We start from the raw sequence: 27,629 nt of genomic DNA on the forward strand, positions 1-27,629 counted from the left end.
GAGAGAGACAGATGGTAGGAGAGTTAAAGGGAGAGACAGATGGTAGGGGAGTTAAAGAGAGAGACAGATGGTAGGGGAGTTAAAGAGAGAGACAGATGGTAGGGGAGTTAAAGAGAGACAGATGGTAGGGGAGTTAAAGAGAGAGACAGATGGTAGGAGAGTTAAAGAGAGAGTGGCACAGCATCTCATTCACAGTAAATAATTACAAACTTGTGAAAGCTACTGTGCTTTACTGTAATCTACTGTACTGTACTCTGCTCTACTCTACTCTACTCTACTGTACTCTACTGTACTCTACTCTACTCTATTGTACTCTACTCTATTGTACTCTACTCTACTGTACTCTACTCTACTGTACTCTACTCTACTGTACTCTACTCTACTGTACTCTGCTCTACGGTACTCTGCTCTACGGTACTCTGCTCTACGGTACTCTGCTCTACTCTACTCTACTCTACTGTACTCTGCTCTACTCTATTGTACTCTACTGTACTCTACTCTACTGTACTCTGCTCTACGGTACTCTGCTCTACGGTACTCTGCTCTACGGTACTCTACTCTACTCTACTCTACTCTACTCTACTCTACTCTACTCTACTGTACTCTACTGTACTCTACTCTATTGTACTCTACTGTACTGTACTCTACTCTACTCTACTCTACTGTACTCTACTCTACTGTAATCTACTGTACTCTACTCTACTGTAATCTACTGTACTCTACTGTACTGTACTCTGCTCTACGGTACTGTACTCTACTGTACTGTACTCTACTCTACTGTACTCTACTCTACTGTACTCTGCTCTACGGTACTCTGCTCTACGGTACTCTGCTCTACTCTACTGTACTCTACTGTACTCTGCTCTACTCTACTGTAATCTACTGTACTCTGATCTACTCTACTCTACTGTACTGTACTGTACTCTACTGTGCTCCACTGTTCTCTGCTGTGCTGTGCTGTGCTCCACTGTTCTCTGCTGTGCTGTGCTGTGCTCCACTGTTCTCTACTGTGCTGTGCTGTGCTCCACTGTTCTCTGCTGTTCTGTGCTCCAAGGCAGGGCACAAGGCTGGGAGGGGAAGAGAGGGGATGAAAATAGACTGTACTGTCAGGCCATGGAGAGGGAGCTGCCCATGCACTTTGAACTGGTTCGACGCCGTCATCCCTCGACTCGTATACAAGAGGACATCATTGAACTGTCACCAGTGAGCAAGAAAACAGAGACCTCAATCATTGACTGGTTATTAATAGTTCTACCACCCTCATTTACGTCACACAAAAAAGAACATTGAGTGAATGTTCGTGGCTCAGTAAATTAATTAGCTCTGTTAGGGATACACCTGCTCCAACAGCACTGGATTACATTCAATCTGTTTCTTACATGAATCATGATTCAGATGAGTCTTGGTCTCATTCGATGCCCTACAATAACAAAGAGGGACTCTGGCTGAAAGAACAGTAAACAACTGTGTAGAAAGATAGGGAAGCCATCATCTTTGTCATTCATACTGGGGAGGTTAAACATAAAGCTCTACTTGACATACAGTGGGGGGGGAAAAAGTATTTAGTCAGCCACCAATTGTGCAAGTTCTCCCACTTAAAAAGATGAGAGAGGCCTGTAATTTTCATCATAGGTACATGTCAACTATGACAGACAAATTTAGAGAGAGAAAAATCCAGAAAATCACATTGTAGGATTTTTTATGAATTTATTTGCAAATTATGGTGGAAAATAAGTATTTGGTCACCTACAAACAAGCAAGATTTCTGGCTCTCACAGACCTGTAACTTCTTCTTTAAGAGGCTCCTCTGTCCTCCACTCGTTACCTGTATTAATGGCACCTGTTTGAACTTGTTATCAGTATAAAAGACACCTGTCCACAACCTCAAACAGTCACACTCCAAACTCCACTATGGTCAAGACCAAAGAGCTGTCAAAGGACACCAGAAACAAAATTGTAGACCTGCATCAGGCTGGGAAGACTGAATCTGCAATAGGTAAGCAGCTTGGTTTGAAGAAATCAACTGTGGGAGCAATTATTAGGAAATGGAAGACATACAAGACCACTGATAATCTCCCTCGATCTGGGGCTCCACGCAAGATCTCACCCCGTGGGGTCAAAATGATCACAAGAACGGTGAGCAAAAATCCCAGAACCACATGGGGGGACCTAGTGAATGACCTGCAGAGAGCTGGGACCAAAGTAACAAAGCCTACCATCAGTAACACACTACGCCGCCAGGGACTCAAATCCTGCAGTGCCAGACGTGTCCCCCTGCTTAAGCCAGTACATGTCCAGGCCCGTCTGAAGTTTGCTAGAGTGCATTTGGATGATCCAGAAGAGGATTGGGAGAATGTCATATGGTCAGATGAAACCAAAATAGAACTTTTTGGTAAAAACTCAACTCGTCGTGTTTGGAGGACAAAGAATGCTGAGTTGCATCCAAAGAACACCATACCTACTGTGAAGCATGGGGGTGGAAACATCATGCTTTGGGGCTGTTTTTCTGCAAAGGGACCAGGATGACTGATCCGTGTAAAGCAGGGTTCTTCAATTCCGGTCCTGGAGGGCCGAAACACTTCTGTTTTTTATTTCTACCTGGTAGTTAATTGCACTCACCTGGTGTCCCAGGTCTGAATTAGCCCCTGATTAGAAGGAGAGGATGAAAAACAGAGGTGTTTCGGCCCTCCAGGACCGGAATTGAAGAACCCTGGTGTAAAGGAAAGAATGAATGGGGCCATGTATCGTGAGATTTTGAGTGAAAACCTCCTTCCATCAGCAAGGGTATTGAAGATGAAACGTGGCTGGGTCTTTCAGCATGACAATGATCCCAAACACACCGCCCGGGCAACGAAGGAGTGGCTTCGTAAGAAGCATTTCAAGGTCCTGGAGTGGCCTAGCCAGTCTCCTGATCTCAACCCCATAGAAAATCTTTGGAGGGAGTTGAAAGTCCGTGTTGCCCAGCGACAGCCCCAAAACATCACTGCTCTAGAGGAGATCTGCATGGAGTAATGGGCCAAAATACCAGCAACAGTGTGTGAAAACCTTGTGAAGACTTACAGAAAACGTTTGACCTGTGTCATTGCCAACAAAGGGTATATAACAAAGTATTGAGAAACTTTTGTTATTGACCAAATACTTATTTTCCACCATAATTTGCAAATAAATTCATTAAAAATCCTACAATGTGATTTTCTGGATTTTTCTTTCTCATTTTGTCTGTCATAGTTGACGTGTACCTATGATGAAAATTACAGGCCTCTCTCATCTTTTTAAGTGGGAGAACTTGCACAATTGGTGGCTGACTAAATACTTTTTTTCCCCACTGTAGCTGTCTATGTTGTGAGATCACTAGACTGAATAATCTGTTTAATAACTCATTCAAGACGACAATCTCAGATGCATTGCAGACATTACCAGGAAAAACATTCGTTGCTGGAGGCCTTTTCCAGACAGCTTGCTGAGACAGCCTAACCTGATGAACTCCTGAAAAACACAAATCACAACATCCCAAGTCAATCACAACATCGCAAGTCAATAACAACATCGCAAGTCAATGACAACATCGCAAGTCAAGTCTCAGAGAAAGACAACATCTCAGAAAGACATAAAACGACTGACAAAACAAAAGGAGTGCTTCAAACTAGCTACCCTCTGCAAACTGTTGATGTGGGGATATTCCCTACATAGTTCACTACTTTTAAATAGGGCCCTAGGTCAAAAGTAGTGCACTATATGAGGAATACGGTGCCATTTGGGATGGAGTGAACTTGAACTCACCCGCCCTGGAGTGACTAGATTGTCGATGCCAATCAAATCCTTCATAAGCTCCAGAAGCTTCTGGAAGTTCTCCATCTTGATCATGCTGCCATGGAGCTGGGCCACCACCTCTGACACGTCTGCCAGCGCAGCTAGCAGAAACAACACTCATGTATGATGTCATAGACCTCAACTGCACCAGAAGGCCCTCAACTGCACCAGAAGGCCCTCAACTGCACCAGAAGGCCCTCAACTGCAAAAGGAGGCCCTCAACTGCAAAAGGAGGCCCTCAACTGCACCAGAAGGCCCTAGATAGCTTGCCTCAGTCAGAGTTCTGAGGTGTACAGAAGAGTAACAGTTACCTCTGCAGTCCCTGAAGTCCACATGTGCAGGGGGGTAGTGTTTGCACAGGCGCTCCAGGATCTGCTTGTAATGCATGAGGCGGTGCAGGGGCCGGAGGAGGAACACGTTGAGGGGGATGTAGCACACCTTCTGCAGCTCAAAGTCCCGGACCAACACCTCCAGCCGCCGGGAGCCCCGGCACGCCTTCTCCAGCTCCACCAGGGCCTCCGAGTGCTTCTGGAGGTGGGCTGTCAGTGGCTAGAAAATGATATATTAGCGTAGAGTACAATAGAGTAGAATAGAGCAGAGAGCAGAGCAGAGCAGAGCAGAGCAGAGCAGAGCAGAGTAGAGTAGAGTAGAGTAGAGTAGAGTAGAGTAGAGTAGAGTAGAGTAGAGTAGAGTAGAGTAGAGTAGAGCAGAGTAGAGTAGAGTAGAGTAGAGTAGAGTAGAGCAGAGTAGAGTAGAGTAGAGTAGAGTAGAGTAGAGTAGAGTAGAGTAGAGTAGAGTAGAGTAGAGTAGAGTAGAGTAGAGCAGAGCAGAGCAGAGCAGAGTCAATCTTTATTGTCCATTTGTACGAACATATCACACACACACACGACAGGCTAGGAGCAGCACAGGGTCAGCCACAGAGCAGTCCCCTGGAGCAGGGTAGGGGTACGGGCAGACTTCCTGAGCAGGGTAGGGGTACGGGCAGACTTCCTGAGCAGGGTAGGGGTACGGGCAGACTTCCTGAGCAGGGTAGGGGTACGGGCAGACTTCCTGAGCAGGGTAGGGGTACGGGCAGACTTCCTGAGCAGGCTAGGGGTACGGGCAGACTTCCTGAGCAGGCTAGGGGTACGGGCAGACTTCCTGAGCAGGGTAGGGGTACGGGCAGACTTCCTGAGCAGGGTAGGGGTACGGGCAGACTTCCTGAGCAGGGTAGGGGTACGGGCAGACTTCCTGAGCAGGGTAGGGGTACGGGCAGACTTCCTGAGCAGGCTAGGGGTACGGGCAGACTTTACACAAGGCATCGTATATTTGGTCACGGAGGAGTGGTGCAGATACATAGTGAAGTACATAAAAAGTGCAATAAAAAATGTGAAAGATGAGCCCACACCCTTAGGCCCTGTAGGTGCTTCAGCATGACATCCCCGATGCGCTGGTAGTCTCCTTTGATGTGGGCATTGGAGCACCCTTCCCTAAAATAAAACAGCAAGTTTATCACTCTGGAACAATTTAGTGCTAGTGTGTGTGTGTGTGTGTATTTTAAGCACTTAAAGTCATATTTCATGTTCGTGTGAACAATCATGCAAGGATATTCCAATGAAATGGTTATCCCTTTACCAGCACAGCTGAACACCACCAGCAGGTGTCTCTCTTGAGCATTAATTGCAGTTGACCCCTAGATACATTCTCCATACTCTTTCATTCAAAATATCAACCAATACATTATGGGGAGGGTAATACAAACCGAGAGAGGACATTCTGAATGTCATGCCTTTGAGATGTAACCCCTATCCACTCACACATCCCACTACCAGCTCTAAATCCAAGATCAAGAGATGCCTAAAATAAGTCAACTGTACGTCACATGTATCTGTGCTCCGTAGTTGGTCAGCTCGTTTGCCTTAGCCACGCCAGATGTCGGCCATGTTTTGAGGTCTGTCTCTTGCTCTGTGGTTTAGTCTTGTAATAAGGCTGGACAGTACGATGTCTGTAGTCGTGACAGTCTGCCAGCCGGGGCTCTATGCGTCACCCCGGTGGGGCTCTGACGTAGGGACCACATCATTAAGAGGAGCAGACGGTGGAATAACCCACAGGGCTAGTAGGAGAAGTAGTGCCTTGATGCAGCATGATTGTTGCCATAGAAACCCCAGCTCCACGGGTGGAGGTGTGTCTCTGTGATGAGGCCTCCCAGAATGAACGCCAATACCACTCCTTAAATAAAGGCCAGGCCCCAGCATCAATGAGACCCATACCAAACCACACTACAAACTGTGTTCTTCTTCCAAGGGGGTCTTATGCAAAACGAGGCTAAGTGGAGTGACATTTTGAGGGAAAATGGCCTGAACTACAAAATACGTTTATCATTGCGGGTAATTGTGATGGTGATGGATTATAATCATCCAGTGACGGGCCACCTCACCATAAAGCCAGCCTCTGCTCCACCTCTCTGAGGAAGCCGGAGTGGAGCTTGTACAGAGGGTCAAAGTTGGTGAAGATGGTGCTCTTCAGGGAGTCCGGCACGGCTTCGTCTTTACCCACCGAGTCCTGAAAAGACTGCGATGACACACACACACACACACACACAGAGAAATCAAGTTATGCATTAGAGCACAGTGCACACACTTCATTGCGCAAATAGTAATGTTCTCAATTGCCAGTAGCCAAATGAGGACTTGCAATCTAATCCAGGCTCTGTCGTTGCCGGCCGCGACCGGGAGACCCATGGGGCGGCGCACAATTGGCCCAGCGTCGTCCAGGGTAGGGGAGGGAATGGCCGGCAGGGATGTAGCTCAGTTGGTAGAGCATGGCGTTTGCAACGCCAGCGTTGTGGGTTCGATTCCCACGGGGGGCCAGTATAAAAAAATAAATAATAATGTATGCACTCACTAACTGTAAGTGGCTCTGGATAAGAGCGTCTGCTAAATGACGTGAATGTAAATACAGTGGTTCTGGTGGACTAGTAGCATGGACTGCATTAGAATCTGCATGACTGACGTGCTTCTGCCGAAATACCTCCGTGCTGTTGTTTAGCAACAATCACCTTGGTCTCACGACTTCCACCAAATCCTTTAAACAACCTGGAGATTGAACGGAGGAAAATGGAGGAATCAATATCCCATCATTCCTGACACGGCCCCAAAGGGGGAACATTACATGAAAGGCTACCCTGATCAGATCAGGGATGCTATAGCCTGACGTGGTTTAGGGTGATGGAGGTGGTTGTGGTGGGGCTTGGTTTAGCTGGTGTGCGTCCCAAATGACACCCTATTCCTCATATAGTGGTCAAAATAAGGTCACACTTTATTTGGATGGATTTTATTTATTTAGACACTCTACAGACTATCAGTAACATTTAAACTATCTACTAACCCTAACCCTAATCATATCTCTAACCTTAACCCTAATCATATCTCTAACCTTAACCCTAATCATATCTCTAACCCTAACCCTAATCATATCTCTAACCCTAACCCTTACCCTATCTCTAAACTTAACCCTTACCCTAACTCTAACTTTAACCCTTACCCTTATTCTAAACCTAACCCTAATCATATCTCTAACCCTAACCCTTACCCTAACTCTAACCTTAACCCTTACCCTTATTCTAAACCTTTGTTCCTTAAAAGTAATTTCCTCTCAATCTTAAATAAACATGCCCCATTCAAAAAATACAGAACTAAGAACCGATATAGCCCCTGGTTCTCCTCAGACTTGACTGCCCTTGACCAGCACAAAAACATCCTGTGGCGTACAGCATTAGCATCAAATAGCCCCCGCGATATGCAACTTTTCAGGGAAGTTAGGAACCAATATACACAAGCAGTCAGGAAAGCAAAGGCTAACTTTTTCAAACAGAAATTTGCATCCTGTAGCACTAACTCCAAAAAGTTTTGGGACACTGTAAAGTCCATGGAGAATAAGAGCACTTCCTCCCAGCTGCCCACTGCACTGAGGCTAGGAAACACTATCACCACCGATAAATCTACAATAATCGAGAATTTCAACAAGCATTTTGCTACAGCTGGCCATGCTTTCCATCTGGCTACCACTAACCCGGCCACCAACTCTGCACCCTCTGCTGCAACTTGCCCATGCCCCCCCCCCGCTTCTCCTTCACACAAATTCAGACAGCTGATGTTTTGAAAGCGCTGCAAAATCTGGACCCCTACAAATCAGCTGGGCTAGACAATCTGGACCCTTTCTTTCTAAAACTAGCCGCCGAAATTGTCGCAACCCCTATTACTAGTCTGTTCAACCTCTCTTTCATAACGTCTGAGATCCCCAGAGATTGGAAAGCTGCCGCGGTCATCCCCCTCTTCAAAGGGGGTGACACTCTAGATCCAAACTGCTACAGACCTATATCCATCCTGCCCTGCCTTTCGAAAGTATTTGAAAGCCAAGTTAACAAACAGATCACCGACCATTTCGAATACCACCGTACCTTCTCCGCTATGCAATCCGGTTTCCGAGCTGGTCACGGGTGCACTTCAGCCACGCTCAAGGTCCTAAACGATATTATAACCGCGATTGATAATAGACAGTACTGTGCAGCCGTCTTCATCGACCTGGCCAAGGCTTTCGACTCTGTCAACCACCGCATTCTTATTGGCAGACTAAATAGCCTTGGTTTCTCAAATGACTGCCTCGCCTGGTTCACCAACTACTTCTCAGATAGAGTTCAGTGTGTCAAATCGGAGGGCCTGTTGTCTGGACCTATGGCAGTCTCTATGGGGGTGCCACAGGGTTCAATTCTTGGGCCGACACTTTTCTCCGTGTATATCAATGATGTCGCTCTTGCTGCTGGTGACTCTCAGATCCACCTCTACGCAGACGACACCATTTTGTATACATCTGGCCCTTCATTGGACACTGTGTTAACAAACCTCCAAACGAGCTTCAATGCCATACAACAATCCTTCAGTAGCCTCCAACTGCTCTTAAACACTAGTAAAACTAAATGCATGCTTTTCAATCGAACGCTGCTGGCACCCGCCCACCCGACTAGAATCACCACTCTCGACGGGTCTGACCTAGAGTATGTGGACAACTACAAATACCTAGGTGTCTGGTTAGACTGTAAACTCAACTTCCAGACTCACATAAAGAATCTCCAATCCAAAGTTAAATCTAGAATCGGCTTCCTATTTCGCAACAAAGCCTCCTTCACTCATGCTGCCAAACATGCCCTCGTAAAACTGACTATCCTACCGATCCTTGACTTCGGCGATGTCATTTACAAAATAGCCTCCAACACTCTACTCAGCAAATTGGATGTAGTCTATCACAGTGCCATCCGTTTTGTCTCCAAAGCCCCATACACTACCCACCACTGTGACCTGTACGCTCTTGTTGGCTGGTCCTCACTACATGTTCGTCGTCAAACCCACTGGCTCCAGGCCATCTATAAATCACTGCTAGGCAAATCCCCGCCTTATCTTAGCTCATTGGTCACCATAGCAGCACCCACCCGTAGTCTGCGCTCCAGCAGGTATATCTCTCTGGTCATTCCCAAAGCCAACACCTCCTTTGGCCGCCATTCCTTCCAGTTCTCTGCTGCCAATGACTGGAACGAATTGCAAAAATCTCTGAAGCTGGAGACTCTTATCTCCCTCAATAACTTTAAGCATCAGTTGTCAGAGCACCTTACCGATCACTGCACCTGTACACAGCCCATCTGAAATTAGCCCACCCAACTACCTCATCCCTATATTGTTATTTATTTTGCTCTTTTGCACCCCAGTATCTCTATTTGCACATAATCTCTTGCACATCTAGCATTCCAGTGTTAATACTATTGTAATTATTCTGCACTATAGCCTATTTATTGCCTTACCTCCATAACTTGCTACATTTGCACACACTGTATATATATTTTCTGTTGTATTTTTGACTTTATGTTTTTTACCCCATATGTAACTCTGTGTTGTTTTTATTGCACTGCTTTGCTTTATCTTGGCCAGGTCGCAGTTGTAAATGAGAACCTGTTCTCAACTGGCTTACCTGGTTAAATAAAGGTGAAATAAAAAAATAAAAAAAAATAAAAAAAAACTAACCTTAACCCTAATCATATCTCTAAACTTAACCCTTACCCTAACTCTAACCTTAACCCTTACCCTTATTCTAAACCTAACCCTAACCCTAACCTTAGCAAGCAGTGGCTTATCAACAGTTTGTTGATAGTATGTCCATCTGTAGAACATCTGGAGCATCTACAGATGGACAATCGGGACTATCCTGATGAAGTGCATTATGGAGACAATAGGGTGGAAATAATAGGAATATAGGGCGCCATTTGTCTATCTTAAGATAGATGCACTAACTGTAAGTTGCTCTGTATAAAAGCGTCTGCTAAATTACTAAAATGTAAATGCACACAACCGGTCAAAAGTTTTAGAACACCTACTCATTCAAGGGTTTTTCTTTATTTTTACTATTTTCTACATGTCTTAAAGTAATGATGGACTGTTCTTGCCATAATATGGACTTGGTCTTTTACCAAATAGGGCTATCATCTGTATACCACCTTGTCACAACACAACTGATTGGCTCAAACGCATTAAGAAGGAAATAAATTCCACAAATTAACAAGGCACACCTGTTAATTGAAATGCATTCCAGGTGACTACCTCATGAAGCTGGAATGCAAAGAGTGTGCAAAGCTGTCATCAAGGCAAAGGGTGGCTACTTTGAAGAATCTCAAATATAACATATATTTTGATTTGTTTAACAATTTTTTGGTTACTACATGATTCCAGTTGTGTTATTTCATAGTGTAGAAAATAGTAAAATAAAGAAAAACCCTGGAATGAGTAGGTGTGTCCAAACATTTGACCGGTTGTGTAGGTCGGAGAGCGGGGTTAGGAGGAGATACAGCACTGCAGGGTGCTGCTGGAGGGAGGAGCTACAGTACTGCAGGGTGCTGGGAGGAGCTACAGTACTGCAGGGTGCTGCTGGAGGGAGGAGCTACAGTACTGCAGGGTGCTGGGAGGAGCTACAGCACTGCAGGGTGCTGCTGGAGGGAGGAGCTACAGCACTGCAGGGTGCTGCTGGAGGGAGGAGCTACAGTACTGCAGGGTGCTGGGAGGAGCTACAGTACTGCAGGGTGCTGCTGGAGGGAGGAGCTACAGTACTGCAGGGTGCTGCTGGAGGGAGGAGCTACAGTACTGCAGGGTGCTGCTGGAGGGAGGAGCTACAGTACTGCAGGGTGCTGCTGGAGGGAGGAGCTACAGCACTGCAGGGTGCTGCTGGAGGGAGGAGCTACAGTACTGCAGGGTGCTGCTGGAGGGAGGAGCTACAGTACTGCAGGGTGCTGGGAGGGGCTACAGTACTGCCGGGTGCTGCTGGAGGGAGGAGCTACAGTACTGCAGGGTGCTGGGAGGGGCTACAGTACTGCAGGGTGCTGCTGGAGGGAGGAGCTACAGTACTGCAGGGTGCTGCTGGAGGGAGGAGCTACAGCACTGCAGGGTGCTGCTGGAGGGAGGAGCTACAGCACTGCAGGGTGCTGCTGGAGGGAGGAGCTACAGTACTGCAGGGTGCTGCTGGAGGGAGGAGCTACAGTACTGCAGGGTGCTGCTGGAGGGAGGAGCTACAGTACTGCAGGGTGCTGCTGGAGGGAGGAGCTACAGTACTGCAGGGTGCTGCTGGAGGGAGGAGCTACAGTACTGCAGGGTGCTGCTGGAGGGAGGAGCTACAGTACTGCAGGGTGCTGGGAGGGGCTACAGTACTGCAGGGTGCTGCTGGAGGGAGGAGCTACAGTACTGCAGGGTGCTGGGAGGGGCTACAGTACTGCAGGGTGCTGCTGGAGGGAGGAGCTACAGTACTGCAGGGTGCTGCTGGAGGGAGGAGCTACAGTACTGCAGGGTGCTGCTGGAGGGAGGAGCTACAGTACTGCAGGGTGCTGCTGGAGGGAGGAGCTACAGTACTGCAGGGTGCTGGGAGGGGCTACAGTACTGCAGGGTGCTGCTGGAGGGAGGAGCTACAGTACTGCAGGGTGCTGGGAGGGGCTACAGTACTGCAGGGTGCTGCTGGAGGGAGGAGCTACAGTACTGCAGGGTGCTGCTGGAGGGAGGAGCTACAGTACTGCAGGGTGCTGCTGGAGGGAGGAGCTACAGTACTGCAGGGTGCTGCTGGAGGGAGGAGCTACAGTACTGCAGGGTGCTGCTGGAGGGAGGGGCTACAGTACTGCAGGGTGCTGGGAGGGGCTACAGTACTGCAGGGTGCTGCTGGAGGGAGGAGCTACAGTACTGCAGGGTGCTGGGAGGAGCTACAGTACTGCAGGGTGCTGCTGGAGGGAGGAGCTACAGTACTGCAGGGTGCTGGGAGGAGCTACAGTACTGCAGGGTGCTGCTGGAGGGAGGAGCTACAGCACTGCAGGGTGCTGCTGGAGGGAGGAGCTACAGTACTGCAGGGTGCTGCTGGAGGGAGGAGCTACAGTACTGCAGGGTGCTGCTGGAGGGAGGAGCTACAGCACTGTAGGGTGCTGCTGGAGGGAGGAGCTACAGCACTGTAGGGTGCTGCTGGAGGGAGGAGCTACAGCACTGCAGGGTGCTGCTGGAGGGAGGAGCTACAGCACTGTAGGGTGCTGCTGGAGAGAGGAGCTACAGCACTGTAGGGTGCTGGGAGGGGCTACAGTACTGCAGGGTGCTGCTGGAGGGAGGAGCTACAGTACTGCAGGGTGCTGCTGGAGGGAGGAGCTACAGTACTGCAGGGTGCTGCTGGAGGGAGGAGCTACAGTACTGCAGGGTGCTGGGAGGGGCTACAGTACTGCAGGGTGCTGCTGGAGGGAGGAGCTACAGTACTGCAGGGTGCTGCTGGAGGGAGGAGCTACAGTACTGCAGGGTGCTGCTGGAGGGAGGAGCTACAGTACTGCAGGGTGCTGCTGGAGGGAGGAGCTACAGTACTGCAGGGTGCTGCTGGAGGGAGGGGCTACAGTACTGCAGGGTGCTGGGAGGGGCTACAGTACTGCAGGGTGCTGGGAGGAGCTACAGTACTGCAGGGTGCTGGGAGGAGCTACAGTACTGCAGGGTGCTGCTGGAGGGAGGAGCTACAGTACTGCAGGGTGCTGGGAGGAGCTACAGTACTGCAGGGTGCTGCTGGAGGGAGGAGCTACAGCACTGCAGGGTGCTGCTGGAGGGAGGAGCTACAGTACTGCAGGGTGCTGATGGAGGGAGGAGCTACAGTACTGCAGGGTGCTGCTGGAGGGAGGAGCTACAGCACTGTAGGGTGCTGCTGGAGGGAGGAGCTACAGCACTGTAGGGTGCTGCTGGAGGGAGGAGCTACAGCACTGCAGGGTGCTGCTGAAGGGAGGAGCTACAGTACTGCAGGGTGCTGCTGGAGGGAGGAGCTACAGCACTGTAGGGTGCTGCTGGAGAGAGGAGCTACAGCACTGTAGGGTGCTGGGAGGGGCTACAGTACTGCAGGGTGCTGCTGGAGGGAGGAGCTACAGTACTGCAGGGTGCTGCTGGAGGGCCTTGGGAAGCCAACAGTGAGCAGCAGCTGTTTCTCAGAGGACTTCACTCATAACAACACCAGCCAAGAGAAGGTGAATAAGAGAGAGAGAATAGAGAGAGAGAATAGAGAGAGAATAGAGATGAGAGAGAATAGAGAGAGAGAATAGAGATGAGAGAGAATAGAGAGAGAGAATAGAGAGAGAGAATAGAGATGAGAGAGAATAGAGAGAGAGAATAGAGAGAGAGAATAGAGAGAGAGAATAGAGATGAGAGAGAATAGAGAAGAGAGACAGAAGAGAATAGAGAAGAGAGACAGAAGAGAATAGAAAGGGTGAGAGAGAAAGTAGAGCAGCCAATATAAATATTTATGAGAAGTGTAAAAGGCTTCTCTGAATATCAGAATAATAAACAGAGGGGGAAGTGCTGTAGCCCATATAAACAGAGGGGGAAGAGCTGTAGCCCATAAAAACAGAGGGGGAAGAGCTGTAGCCCATAAAAACAGAGGGGGAAGAGCTGCAGCCCTTATAAACAGAGGGGGAAGAGCTGCAGCCCTTATAAACAGAGGGGGAAGAGCTGCAGCCCATATAAACAGAGGGGGAAGAGCTGCAGCCCATATAATAATAAAATAATAATATAATATTCCATTTAGCAGACGCTTTTATCCAAAGCGACTTACAGTCATAAACAGAGAGGGAAGAGCAGCAGCCCATATAAAAATTGGGAAGGGCTGCAGACCATATTAACAGAGGGAAGAGCTGCAGCCCATATAAACAGAGGGAAGAGCTGCAGCCCATATAAACAGAGGGAAGAGCTGCAGCCCACATAAATTGAGAGAAGAGCTGCAGTGTATATGTATATTCACAGCCTTGGGTGAGATCAACAGATTCATATAATTTCATAGTATTCTCAGAGTATTTTCCCACCTCCACCACAGGGCTCCCTGTGTGTTTTCCGTATGCTCTGTTGTAAAGCAGCTAGCCGGAATAATCTAGGTTTTCTACCCAGAGGACAGCAGAGAAGAAAATAAACAAAAGAGCAGTGTTGAGTCCCTGAGAGAGAGAGAGAGAGAGAGAGAGAGAGAGAGAGAGAGAGAGAGAGAGAGAGAGAGAGAGAGAGAGAGAGAGAGAGAGAGAGAGAGAGAGAGAGAGAGAGAGAGCAGAGCGAGAGAGAGAGCAGAGCGAGAGAGAGAGAGAGAGAGAGAGAGAGAGAGAGAGAGAGAGAAAGAGAGAAAGAGAGAGAGAGCGAAAGAGAGAGAACGAGAGCTAGAGCAGGAGAGAGAGAGAGAGAGAGCTAGAGAACGAGAGAAAGAGAGAGAGAGCTAGAGAGAGAGAGAAAGAGAGAGAGAAAGAGAGAGAACGAGAGCTAGAGCAGAGAGAGAGAGAGAGAGAGAGAGAGAGAGAGAGAGAGAGAGAGAGAGAGAGAGAGAGAGAGAGAGAGAGAGAGAGAGAGGAGAGAGAGAGAGCGAAGAGAGAGAGAGAGAGAGAGAGAGAGAGAGAGAGAGAGAGAGCGAAAGAGAGAGAGAGAGCGAAAGAGAGAGAGAGAGAAAGAGCGGAAGAATCCATCTGGTGAACGAGAGCTAGAGCAGGAGAGAGAGAGAGAAGAGAGAGAGAGAGAGAGAGAGAGAGAGAGAGAGAGAGAGAGAGAGAGAGAGCGAGAGCGAAAGAGAGAGAAAGAGAGAGCGAGAGCGAAAGAGAGAGAACGAGAGCTAGAGCAGGAGAGAGAGAGAGAGAGCTAGAGAACGAGAGAAAGAGAGAGAGAGCTAGAGAGAGAGAAAGAGAGAGAGAAAGAGAGAGAGAAAGAGAGAGAACGAGAGCTAGAGCAGAAGAGAGAGAGAGAGAGAGAGAGAGAGCGAAAGAGAGAGAGAGAGAGAGAGCGAAAGAGATAGAGCGAAAGAGAGAGAGAGAGAGAGAGAGAGAGAGAGAGAGAAAGAGCGGAAGAATCCATCTGGTGATGGGACCTTACCACAGTCACCACCTCCAGGTCCTTCAGATAGGTCCTCTCTGTGGTCAGCAGCTCCTTGGCGATAAAGTAGGCCTTGTCGGTAGGGAACCTCTGTGAAGGAAAGAGGACGGAGTGTTTAAACTGTGCAGAGACAACACTACTAATACAGTAAGCTGTAGACTGTGTCATGGGTCATTTTTCACATTTTGAGTTATCAATTCCAGTGTTAGACATGTTCCCCAGTTACATCAGATTTGGTACAGCGTACACAGCACTCGTCCCTGTGGAGAGTTATTTAGGCCAGGTAATCTAGGTCCTCTGCCACTTTAGGTACTAATGTATGTGACTGGAGCCTCTTTGAAGCTGATGATGGTAACTGGATATTTAAAACCACAATGAGGTCCACACAGCAACTGAACCATCAATGCCTCTCAAGCTGTAATCCTGTTACATAGGGCCCAGTCTGGACCACAAACCTTCCTCCGAACCTCGTCTTCATCGTCGGTGCGCACACTCCCAGCGTCGTTGAGCAGGGGGCTGGTGAGGGGGGAGGGCTGACGACCATCCGGACTTTGTCCACAGAGTTCGACCGGCATCTGACCGTTGACAATACCCTGGGAGTTATCGGAGGAGGCGGAGAGATGAGGGCTGTTGGACACCACCCCTGTTGACGGACAGGAGAGTGGGATGAGAAAAGAGAAAGTTAGAGCTGAAGAAGTTAAATTAAATCCATAAATATCTGCAGCATGGAGAAAAATGAGAGCTAGGAGGATGTGCCTGGCCTGCAGATAGTTACTATAGCTAGTAATGATCTTCTCTCTCTCTCTGTAATGTCCAGACAGCTCTAATTCTCTTCTCTCTCTGTAATGTCCAGACAGCTCTAATGATCTTCTCTCTCTCTGTAATGTCCAGACAACTCTAATGATCTTCTCTCTCTCTCTGTAATGTCCAGACAGCTCTAATGCTCTTCTCTCTCTCTCTGTAATGTCCAGACAGCTCTAATGCTCTTCTCTCTCTGTAATGTCCAGACAACTCTAATGATCTTCTCTCTCTGTAATGTCCAGACAGCTCTAATGCTCTTCTCTCTCTGTAATGTCCAGACAGCTCTAATGATCTTCTCTCTCTCTGTAATGTCCAGACAACTCTAATGATTTTCTCTCTCTCTGTAATGTCCAGACAGCTCTAATGCTCTTCTCTCGCTGTAATGTCCAGACAGCTCTAATGCTCTTCTCTCTCTCTGTAATGTCCAGACAGCTCTAATGCTCTTCTCTCTCTGTAATGTCCAGACAGCTCTAATGATCTTCTCTCTCTCTGTAATGTCCAGACAGCTCTAATGATCTTCTCTCTCTGTAATGTCCAGACAACTCTAATGATCTTCTCTCTCTCTGTAATGTCCAGAGAACTCTAACGTTCTTCTCTCTCTGAAATGTCCAGAGAACTCTAATGCTCTCTTCTCTCTCTGTAATGTCCAGACAACTCTGATGTTCTTCTCGCTCTGTAATGTCCAGACAGCTCTAATGATTTTCTCTCTCTGTAATGTCCAGACAACTCTAATGATCTTCTCTCTCTCTGTAATGTCCAGACAACTCTAATGATTTTCTCTCTCTCTGTAATGTCCAGACAACTCTAATGATCTTCTCTCTCTCTGTAATGTCCAGACAACTCTAATGATTTTCTCTCTCTCTGTAATGCCCAGACAGCTCTAATGGTCTTCTCTCTCTGTAATGTCCAGACAACTCTAATGCCCTTCTCTCTCTGTAATGTCCAGACAGCTCTAATGCTCTTCTCTCTCTGTAATGTCCAGACAACTCTAATGCTCTTCTCTCTCTGTAATGTCCAGACAACTCTAATGATCTTCTCTCTCTCTGAAATGTCCAGAGAACTCTAATGCTCTCTTCTCTCTCTGTAATGTCCAGACAGCTCTAATGCTCTTCTCTCTCTGTAATGTCCAGACAGCTCTAATGCTCTTCTCTCTCTCTAATGTCCAGACAACTCTAATGATTTTCTCTCTCTCTGTAATGTCCAGACAACTCTGATGTTCTTCTCTCTCTGTAATGTCCAGACAGCTCTAATGATCTTCTCTCTCTGTAATGTCCAGACAACTCTAATGATCTTCTCTCTCTCTGTAATGTCCAGACAGCTCTAATGCTTTTCTCTCTCTCTTTGTAACGTCCAGACAGCTCTAATGATCTTCTCTCTCTCTGTAATGCCCAGACAGCTCTAATGGTCTTCTCTCTCTGTAATGTCCAGACAGCTCTAATGATCTTCTCTCTCTCTGTAATGCCCAGACAGCTCTAATGATCTTCTCTCTCTCTGTAATGTCCAGACAACTCTAATGGTCTTCTCTCTCTGTAATGTCCAGACAACTCTAATGATCTTCTCTCTCTGTAATGTCCAGACAGCTCTAATGATCTTCTCTCTCTCTGTAATGTCCAGACAACTCTAATGGTCTTCTCTCTCTGTAATGTCCAGACAACTCTAATGATTTTCTCTCTCTCTGTAATGTCCAGACAACTCTAATGATCGTCTCTCTCTCTGTAATGTCCAGAGAACTCTAATGCTCTCTTCTCTCTCTGTAATGTCCAGACAACTCTAATGCTCTTCTCTCTCTGTAATGTCCAGACAGCTCTAATGCTCTTCTCTCTCTGTAATGTCCAGACAACTCTAATGATTTTCTCTCTCTCTGTAATGTCCAGACAGCTCTAATGATCTTCTCTCTCTGTAATGTCCAGACAACTCTAATGCTCTTCTCTCTCTGTAATGTCCAGACAACTCTAATGATCTTCTCTCTCTGTAATGTCCAGACAGCTCTAATGATCTTCTCTCTCTCTGTAATGTCCAGACAACTCTAATGGTCTTCTCTCTCTGTAATGTCCAGACAACTCTAATGATTTTCTCTCTCTGTAATGTCCAGACAGCTCTAATGCTTTTCTCTCTCTGTAATGTCCAGACAACTCTAATGATTTTCTCTCTCTCTGTAATGTCCAGACAGCTCTAATGATCTTCTCTCTCTCTCTGTAATGTCCAGACAGCTCTAATGCTCTTCTCTCTCTCTCTGTAATGTCCAGACAGCTCTAATGCTCTTCTCTCTCTGTAATGTCCAGACAACTCTAATGATCTTCTCTCTCTGTAATGTCCAGACAGCTCTAATGCTCTTCTCTCTCTGTAATGTCCAGACAGCTCTAATGATCTTCTCTCTCTCTGTAATGTCCAGACAACTCTAATGATTTTCTCTCTCTCTGTAATGTCCAGACAGCTCTAATGCTCTTCTCTCGCTGTAATGTCCAGACAGCTCTAATGCTCTTCTCTCTCTCTGTAATGTCCAGACAGCTCTAATGCTCTTCTCTCTCTGTAATGTCCAGACAGCTCTAATGATCTTCTCTCTCTCTGTAATGTCCAGACAGCTCTAATGATCTTCTCTCTCTGTAATGTCCAGACAACTCTAATGATCTTCTCTCTCTCTGTAATGTCCAGAGAACTCTAACGTTCTTCTCTCTCTGAAATGTCCAGACAACTCTAATGATTTTCTCTCTCTCTGTAATGTCCAGACAACTCTGATGTTCTTCTCTCTCTGTAATGTCCAGACAGCTCTAATGATCTTCTCTCTCTGTAATGTCCAGACAACTCTAATGATCTTCTCTCTCTCTGTAATGTCCAGACAGCTCTAATGCTTTTCTCTCTCTCTTTGTAACGTCCAGACAGCTCTAATGATCTTCTCTCTCTCTGTAATGCCCAGACAGCTCTAATGGTCTTCTCTCTCTGTAATGTCCAGACAGCTCTAATGATCTTCTCTCTCTCTGTAATGCCCAGACAGCTCTAATGATCTTCTCTCTCTCTGTAATGTCCAGACAACTCTAATGGTCTTCTCTCTCTGTAATGTCCAGACAACTCTAATGATCTTCTCTCTCTGTAATGTCCAGACAGCTCTAATGATCTTCTCTCTCTCTGTAATGTCCAGACAACTCTAATGGTCTTCTCTCTCTGTAATGTCCAGACAACTCTAATGATTTTCTCTCTCTCTGTGATGTCCAGACAACTCTAATGATCGTCTCTCTCTCTGTAATGTCCAGAGAACTCTAATGCTCTCTTCTCTCTCTGTAATGTCCAGACAACTCTAATGCTCTTCTCTCTCTGTAATGTCCAGACAGCTCTAATGCTCTTCTCTCTCTGTAATGTCCAGACAACTCTAATGATTTTCTCTCTCTCTGTAATGTCCAGACAGCTCTAATGATCTTCTCTCTCTGTAATGTCCAGACAACTCTAATGCTCTTCTCTCTCTGTAATGTCCAGACAACTCTAATGATCTTCTCTCTCTGTAATGTCCAGACAGCTCTAATGATCTTCTCTCTCTCTGTAATGTCCAGACAACTCTAATGGTCTTCTCTCTCTGTAATGTCCAGACAACTCTAATGATTTTCTCTCTCTGTAATGTCCAGACAGCTCTAATGCTTTTCTCTCTCTGTAATGTCCAGACAACTCTAATGATTTTCTCTCTCTCTGTAATGTCCAGACAGCTCTAATGATCTTCTCTCTCTCTGTAATGTCCAGACAGCTCTAATGATCTTCTCTCTCTCTGTAATGTCCAGACAACTCTAATGATCTTCTCTCTCTCTGTAATGTCCAGACAACTCTAATGATCTTCTCTCTCTCTGTAATGTCCAGAGAATTATAATGATCTTCTCTCTCTGTAATGTCCAGACAACTCTAATGATTTTCTCTCTCTCTGTAATGTCCAGACAGCTCTAATGATCTTCTCTCTCTCTGTAATATCCAGACAGATCTAATTATCTTCTCTCTCTGTAATGTCCAGACAGCTCTAATGCTCTTCTCTCTCTGTAATGTCCAGACAACTCTAATGATCTTCTCTCTCTCTGTAATGTCCAGACAGCTCTAATGATCTTCTCTCTCTCTGTAATGTCCAGACAGCTCTAATGCTCTTCTCTCTCTGTAATGTCCAGACAACTCTAATGATCTTCTCTCTCTGTAATGTCCAGACAACTCTAATGATTTTCTCCCTCTCTGTAATGTCCAGACAGCTCTAATGATCTTCTCTCTCTCTGTAATGTCCAGACAACTCTAATGATCTTCTCTCTCTCTGTAATGTCCAGACAACTCTAATGGTCTTCTCTCTCTGTAATGTCCAGACAGCTCTAATGATCTTCTCTCTCTCTGTAATATCCAGACAGCTCTAATTCTCTTCTCTCTCTGTAATGTCCAGACAGCTCTAATGCTCTTCTCTCTCTGTAATGTCCAGACAACACTAATGATCTTCTCTCTCTCTGTAATGTCCAGAGAACTCTAATGTTCTTCTCTCTCTCTGAAATGTCCAGAGAACTCTAATGCTCTCTTCTCTCTCTGTAATGTCCAGACAACTCTGATGATCTTCTCTCTCTGTAATGTCCAGACAGCTCTAATGCTCTTCTCTCTCTGTAATGTCCAGACAACTCTAATGTTCTTCTCTCTCTCTGAAATGTCCAGAGAACTCTAATGCTCTCTTCTCTCTCTGTAATGTCCAGACAACTCTAATGCTCTTCTCTCTCTCTGTAATGTTTGGGATTTCAGCATGATTGCTAAGGATTACGCAGCTTTTGGGTTGAATACAGTATTATGATTGAGTGGAATCGCTTACCTAAATCCACTACACTGCCACTATGTTCACTAGGACATTCACTAGGGACACTTGATTGCATACTTGCCCACCACTGTCTCCTGTCCTCTGATAGCACCACGTTGGCATGAACAGAACAATGATTAAACCAGCAACATCTCTGGTAAACATCTGATACTACACACTAGGATGGAGGGGACAGCCGTGACAAGCAACACGGAATACCACACACAAGACACAAATGAGTTTATAGGACACACAGATATTTAACAGAGCAATGCTACATCTACGACACCACAGGAGGATGGGGAGGGGACTAGCATCTAGAATGACAATGAGATAAGGTTTTAGTTTATTTTCATAAAATAAGATTCTGGAGTCCCACTTCATAAAGGTCAACTTTATTGTCACTAGTGCACAACTGTATACAATGTTAAAAAGTGTAGAGAGTCTCTGGGAAAGAGAGTAGATGGTGAAATGGGTATCAGAGCCCAGTGAGTGTCAAAAGGAACATCAAGACGAGACCGTAGTGTCCACCGTGTTATGGATGGAGACCGTAGTGTCCACCGTGTTATGGATGGAGACCGTAGTGTCCAACGTGTTATGGATGGAGACCGTAGTATCCAACGTGCTATGGATGGAGACCGTAGTATCCAACGTGCTATGGATGGAGACCGTAGTATCCAACGTGTTATGGATGGAGACCGTAGTATCCAACGTGTTATGGATGGAGACCGTAGTATCCAACGTGTTATGGATGGAGACCGTAGTATCCAACGTGTTATGGATGGAGACCGTAGTATCCAACGTGTTATGGATGGAGACCGTAGTATCCAACGTGTTATGGATGGAGACCGTAGTGTCCAACGTGTTATGGATGGAGACCGTAGTGTCCAACGTGTTATGGATGGAGACCGTAGTGTCCAACGTGTTATGGATGGAGACCGTAGTATCCGACGTGTTATGGATGGAGACCGTAGTATCCGACGTGTTATGGATGGAGACCGTAGTATCCGACGTGTTATGGATGGAGACAGTAGTATCCGACGTGTTATGGATGGAGACCGTAGTATCCGACGTGTTATGGATGGAGACCGTAGTATCCAACGTGTTATGGATGGAGACCGTAGTATCCAACGTGTTATGGATGGAGACCGTAGTATCCAACGTGTTATGGATGGAGACCGTAGTATCCAACGTGTTATGGATGGAGACCGTAGTATCCAACGTGTTATGGATGGAGACCGTAGTATCCAACGTGTTATGGATGGAGACCGTAGTATCCAACGTGTTATGGATGGAGACCGTAGTATCCAACGTGTTATGGATGGAGACCGTAGTATCCAACGTGTTATGGATGGAGACCGTAGTATCCAACGTGTTATGGATGGAGACCGTAGTATCCAACGTGTTATGGATGGAGACCGTAGTATCCAACGTGTTATGGATGGAGACCGTAGTATCCAACGTGTTATGGATGGAGACTGTAGTATCCAACGTGTTATGGATGGCGACCATAGCATCCAACGTGTTATGGATGGAGACCGTAGTATCCAACGTGTTATGGATGGAGACCGTAGTATCCAACGTGCTATGGATGGAGACCGTAGTATCCAACGTGCTATGGATGGAGACCGTAGTATCCAATGTGTTATGGATGGAGACCGTAGTATCCAACGTGTTATGGATGGAGACCGTAGTATCCAACGTGTTATGGATGGAGACCGTAGTATCCAACGTGTTATGGATGGAGACCGTAGTATCCAACGTGTTATGGATGGAGACCGTAGTATCCAACGTGTTATGGATGGAGACCGTAGTATCCAACGTGTTATGGATGGAGACCGTAGTATCCAACGTGTTATGGATGGAGACCGTAGTATCCAACGTGTTATGGATGGAGACCGTAGTATCCAACGTGTTATGGATGGAGACCGTAGTATCCAACGTGTTATGGATGGAGACCGTAGTATCCAACGTGTTATGGATGGAGACCGTAGTATCCAACGTGTTATGGATGGAGACCGTAGTATCCAACGTGTTATGGATGGAGACTGTAGTATCCAACGTGTTATGGATGGCGACCATAGCATCCAACGTGTTATGGATGGAGACCGTAGTATCCAACGTGTTATGGATGGAGACCGTAGTATCCAACGTGCTATGGATGGAGACCGTAGTATCCAACGTGTTATGGATGGAGACCGTAGTATCCAACGTGTTATGGATGGAGACCGTAGTATCCAACATGTTATGGAAATGAGTGAGTGAAAAGGGGAAAGAGCAACAAGTAAAGTTGTTGAATTTACAACTAGCATATTCTGGGACCTGGCTAACAGTAAGTGTCACAATGCTCAAAGTACTAATGTGTCCCAGAATAATGTATTTATACAGTTTTACTGCTGTTATTACTTTATTAAGATTATATTACTACTGTTATTACTTAATTACAGTATTACTACTGTTATTAATCATTATTATTTGATTAAGTACTTTACTTAAGACGGTCAGTTGCTTTAGAGGGAGTGATGTCCGCCTGCTACAGTCTTGTATGCTGTGAGCGATGTCTGCCTGCTACAGTCTTGTCTGCTGTGAGTGATGTCTGCCTGCTACGGTCTTGTCTGCTGTGAGAGATGTCTGCCTGCTACGGTCTTGTCTGCTGTGAATGATGTCTGCCTGCTACGGTCTTGTCTGCTGTGAGTGATGTCTGCCTGCTACGGTCTTGTCTGCTGTGAGTGATGTCTGCCTGCTACAGTCTTGTCTGCTGTGAGTGATGTCTGCCTGCTACGGTCTTGTCTGCTGTGAATGATGTCTGCCTGCTACGGTCTTGTCTGCTGTGAGTGATGTCTGCCTGCTACGGTCTTGTCTGCTGTGAGTGATGTCTGCCTGCTACGGTCTTGTCTGCTGTGAGAGATGTATGCCTGCTACGGTCTTGTCTGCTGTGAGATATGTATGCCTGCTACAGTCTTGTCTGCTGTGAGTGATATCCGCCTGCTACGGTCTTGTCTGCTGTGAGTGATGTCTGCCTGCTATGGTCTTGTCTGCTGTGAGTGATGTCTGCCTGCTACAGTCTTGTCTGCTGTGAGTGATATCCGCCTGCTACGGTCTTGTCTGCTGTGAGTGATGTATGCCTGCTACAGTCTTGTCAGCTGTGAGTGATGTCTGCCTGCTACGGTCTTGTCTGCTGTGAGTGATGTCTGCCTGCTACAGTCTTGTCTGCTGTGAGTGATGTCTGCCTGCTACGGTCTTGTCTGCTGTGAGTGATGTCTGCCTGCTACAGTCTTGTCTGCTGTGAGTGATGTCTGCCTGCTACAGTCTTGTCTGCTGTGAGTGATGTCTGCCTGCTACGGTCTTGTCTGCTGTGAGTGATGTCTGCCTGCTACAGTCTTGTCTGCTGTGAGTGATGTCTGCCTGCTACAGTCTTGTATTCTGTGAGTGATGTCTGCCTGCTACGGTCTTGTCTGCTGTGAGTGATATCCGCCTGCTACAGTCTTGTCTGCTGTGAGTGATGTCTGCCTGCTACAGTCTTGTCTGCTGTGAGTGATATCCGCCTGCTACGGTCTTGTCTGCTGTGAGTGATGTCTGCCTGCTACGGTCTTGTCTGCTGTGAGTGATATCTGCCTGCTACGGTCTTGTCTGCTGTGAGTGATATCTGCCTGCTCCAGTCTTGTATGCTGCGAGTGATGTCTGCCGGGTGAAATGTTAAAAGTAGGTAGCAGTGAGAGAGTGAGGTGAGGGTACATACAGTAAATAGTGCAACAGCCAGAAAGCATGAACACCACAGCCTGAGCCCTGGGTTAGCCTCTTGGACATGCAATGGAACCAAGCCCGGCACATATGGTGACACCAGCAGTTGAGACTAGAACACACAAGCCTGGCCTATAGACCCATGAGTTTAAGACTAGCGAACACAATGTATTACAATACACTGAGTGTACAAAACATTAAGGATACCTGCTCTGAACAGGTGAATCCAGGTTGATAGCTATGATCACTTATTAAATCCTCTTCAAATCAGTGTAGATGAAGGGGAGGAGACAGGTTAAAGAAGGATTTCTAAGCCTTGAGACAATTTAAACATGGATTGTGTATGTGTGCCATTCAGAGGGTGAATGGGCAAGACAAAATATTTAAGTGCATTTGAACGGGGTATGGTAGTAGATAAGACAGTGCTTAGAATGCCTGACAGGGTTGTCTTTGCCTGCAGTGATCCAGTAACCAACACTAAAGTACCCTCGTACTGTCCCCTCACACTACCTGGAAGTCATCAATTCATTCGAGTAAAAACAACATTGAGTGACACTCAATAATTGTGTTATTATTTGCAGTTTTATACAAATGTAGGACCATGTTAAGAAATAGAAACAATATCATAAAACAACACAATAGATAATAAATACCACACAGTGCATTCGGAAAGTATTCAGACCCCTTCCCTTTTTCCACATTTTTGTTACGTTACCGCCTTATTCTAAAATGGATTAAATAAATAAAAATCCTCATCAAAACATTTAAGTGCCTTTGAACTGGGTATGGTAGTAGGTCCCAGGCGCACCCGTTTGTGTCAAGAACGGCAACGCTGCTGGGTTTTTCACGCTCATCAGTTTCCTGTTTGTATCAAGAATGGTCCATCACCCAAAGGACATCCAGCCAACTTAACATAATGACAAAGCGAAAACAGGTTTTTAGAAATGTTTGCAAATGTATTAAAAATAAAAAACAGAAATACCTTATTTACATAAGTGTTGAGACCCTTTGCTGAGAGACTCGAAATTGAGCTCAGGTGCATCCTGTTTCCAATTATCATCCTTGAGATGTTTCTACAACTTGATTGGAGTCCACCTGTGGTAAATCCAATTGATTGGACATGGTTTGGACAGGCACACACACCTGTCTATATAAGGTCCCACAGTTGACAGTGTATGTCAGAGCAAAAACCAAGCCATGAGGTCGAAGGAATTGTCCGTAGAGCTCCGAGACAGGATTGTGTCGAGGCACAGATCTGGGGAAGGATACCAACAAAAGGTCTGCAGTATTGAAGGTCCCCAAGAACACAGTGGCTTCCATCATTCTTAAATGGAAGAAGTTTGGAACCACCAAGACTCTTCCTAGAGCTGGCCGCCCGGCCAAATTGAGCAATCGGGGGAGAAGGGCCTTGGTCAGGGAGGTGACCAAGAACCCGATGGTCACTCTGACAGAGCTCCAGAGTTCCTCTGTGGAGATGGGAGAATCTTCCAGAAGGACAACCATCTCTGCAGCACTCCACCAATCAGGCCTTTATGGTAGAGTGGCCAGACGGAAGCCACTCCTCAGTAAAAGGCACATGACAGCCTGCTTGGAGTTTGCCAAAAGGCCCCTAAAGGACTCTCAGACCATGAGAAACAAGATTCTCTGGTCTGATGAAACCAAGATTGAACTCTTTGGCCTGAATGCCAAGCGTCACGTCTGGAGGAAGAACTGCTCATCATCCCTACGGTGAAGCAAGGTGGGGGCAGTATCATGCTGTAGGGATGTTTTTCAGCAGCAGGAACTGGGGGACTAGTCAGGATCGAGGGAAAGATGAACAGAGCAAAGTACAGAGAGATCCTTGATGAAAACCTGAGCCTGGACTTGAACCCGATCGAACATCTCTGGAGAGACCTGAAAACAGCTGTGCAGCAACGCTCCTCATCCAACCTGACAGAGCTTGAGAGGATCTGCAGAGAAGAATGGGAGAAACTCCCCAAATACAGGTGTGCCAAGCTTGTAGCGTCATACCCAAGAAGACTTGAGGCTGTAATCACTGCCAAAGGTGCTTCAACAATGTACTGCGTAAAGGCTCTGAACACTTAATAAATGTAAAGTAAATGTGATATCAGTTTTTTATTTTTAATAAATGTGCAAACATTTCTAAAACCTGTTTTTGCTTTGTCATTATGGGGTATTGTGTGTAGATTGATGAGGGAAAAAAACTATTTTATACATTTTTGAATAAGGCTGTAACGTAACAAAATGTGGAAAAGGTGAAGGGGTCTGAATACTTTCCAAATGCACTATATATATATATATATATATATATATATATATATATATATATATATATATATATATATATATACGTGGATACAGCTAAAAGCATCTCAGAGAGCAGAGACTACCAGAAGCCCATGGCATGAGCTGAGAGACCTGGAGCTTTGAGACGCTACCATTAAATTGCCTTTCAGACCCACAACATGCAGCACATACTGAAACCTGCCTTCATGTTCCCTGCTTGTTCCCTAGTTCCTGTCATCCTGAACAAAGTCATTTGTCAATTCTCCAGTCCTATATTGTAGTCCTCTGTAACCTCCGACAGGGATCACCCCTTTTTCTCCTTACACAGTCAGTGGCAGAACAGCAAAACATCAGGACAGTACAGGAACAGGTTAACATGCTTCCAGAGCAGGAACATTGAGACTTAACCCAATAAGTGCTGCATGCTGGCAGAACAGAACAGTGTTTCAATTGAACAAGGACATTTTAAAAAAGCAATTGTGAAATAAGGTCAATAAATCCATAATCAAAATACAGCAAACAAATGAGGAGAGTGAAGCAAAGAAAAGACAAATCAGGGACAGCAAGAAAACAAAATAACAAATAAACACAAAAGTGCAGAGTAAATATGTTAGGGAGAAAAGGGCGAGCCAGTGAGATACAGTATGTAGACCCCTGGAGATTGCAGAACAATAGACAGTGAGATGTTTAGGTAGACAAGGACAAGAGGAGATGCCACCAGTGGTCATCAGAGCAATATTATACCTGTATCACTTTCACAGAGGCCTCTCTCTGTCACACACTCTCTCTCA

The 27,629-nt window shown here is 46.3% G+C and overlaps 1 protein-coding gene across 1 annotated transcript in view; it reads right to left on the reverse strand.

Moving 5' to 3' along the window:
* LOC311124434 (FERM, ARHGEF and pleckstrin domain-containing protein 1-like) overlaps positions 1 to 27,629 on the reverse strand; it is a 122,889-nt gene that overhangs the window by 8,018 nt on the left and 87,242 nt on the right. Inside the window, exons 14-21 of the mRNA XM_084198583.1 lie at positions 15,674 to 15,861; positions 15,219 to 15,308; positions 6,227 to 6,360; positions 5,198 to 5,279; positions 4,122 to 4,359; positions 3,781 to 3,911; positions 3,418 to 3,486; positions 1,105 to 1,194 (exon numbers count right to left, since the gene is read on the reverse strand). Of these exons, the coding sequence (XP_084054709.1) occupies positions 1,105 to 1,194; positions 3,418 to 3,486; positions 3,781 to 3,911; positions 4,122 to 4,359; positions 5,198 to 5,279; positions 6,227 to 6,360; positions 15,219 to 15,308; positions 15,674 to 15,861 (1,022 nt within the window). The remainder of the gene's footprint in view (positions 1 to 1,104; positions 1,195 to 3,417; positions 3,487 to 3,780; positions 3,912 to 4,121; positions 4,360 to 5,197; positions 5,280 to 6,226; positions 6,361 to 15,218; positions 15,309 to 15,673; positions 15,862 to 27,629) is intronic.

Source organism: Coregonus lavaretus (genome assembly GCF_964263955.1).
Source record: "Coregonus lavaretus genome assembly, contig: HAP1_SCAFFOLD_285, whole genome shotgun sequence".
In the NCBI taxonomy this organism is placed as follows: domain Eukaryota; kingdom Metazoa; phylum Chordata; class Actinopteri; order Salmoniformes; family Salmonidae; genus Coregonus; species Coregonus lavaretus.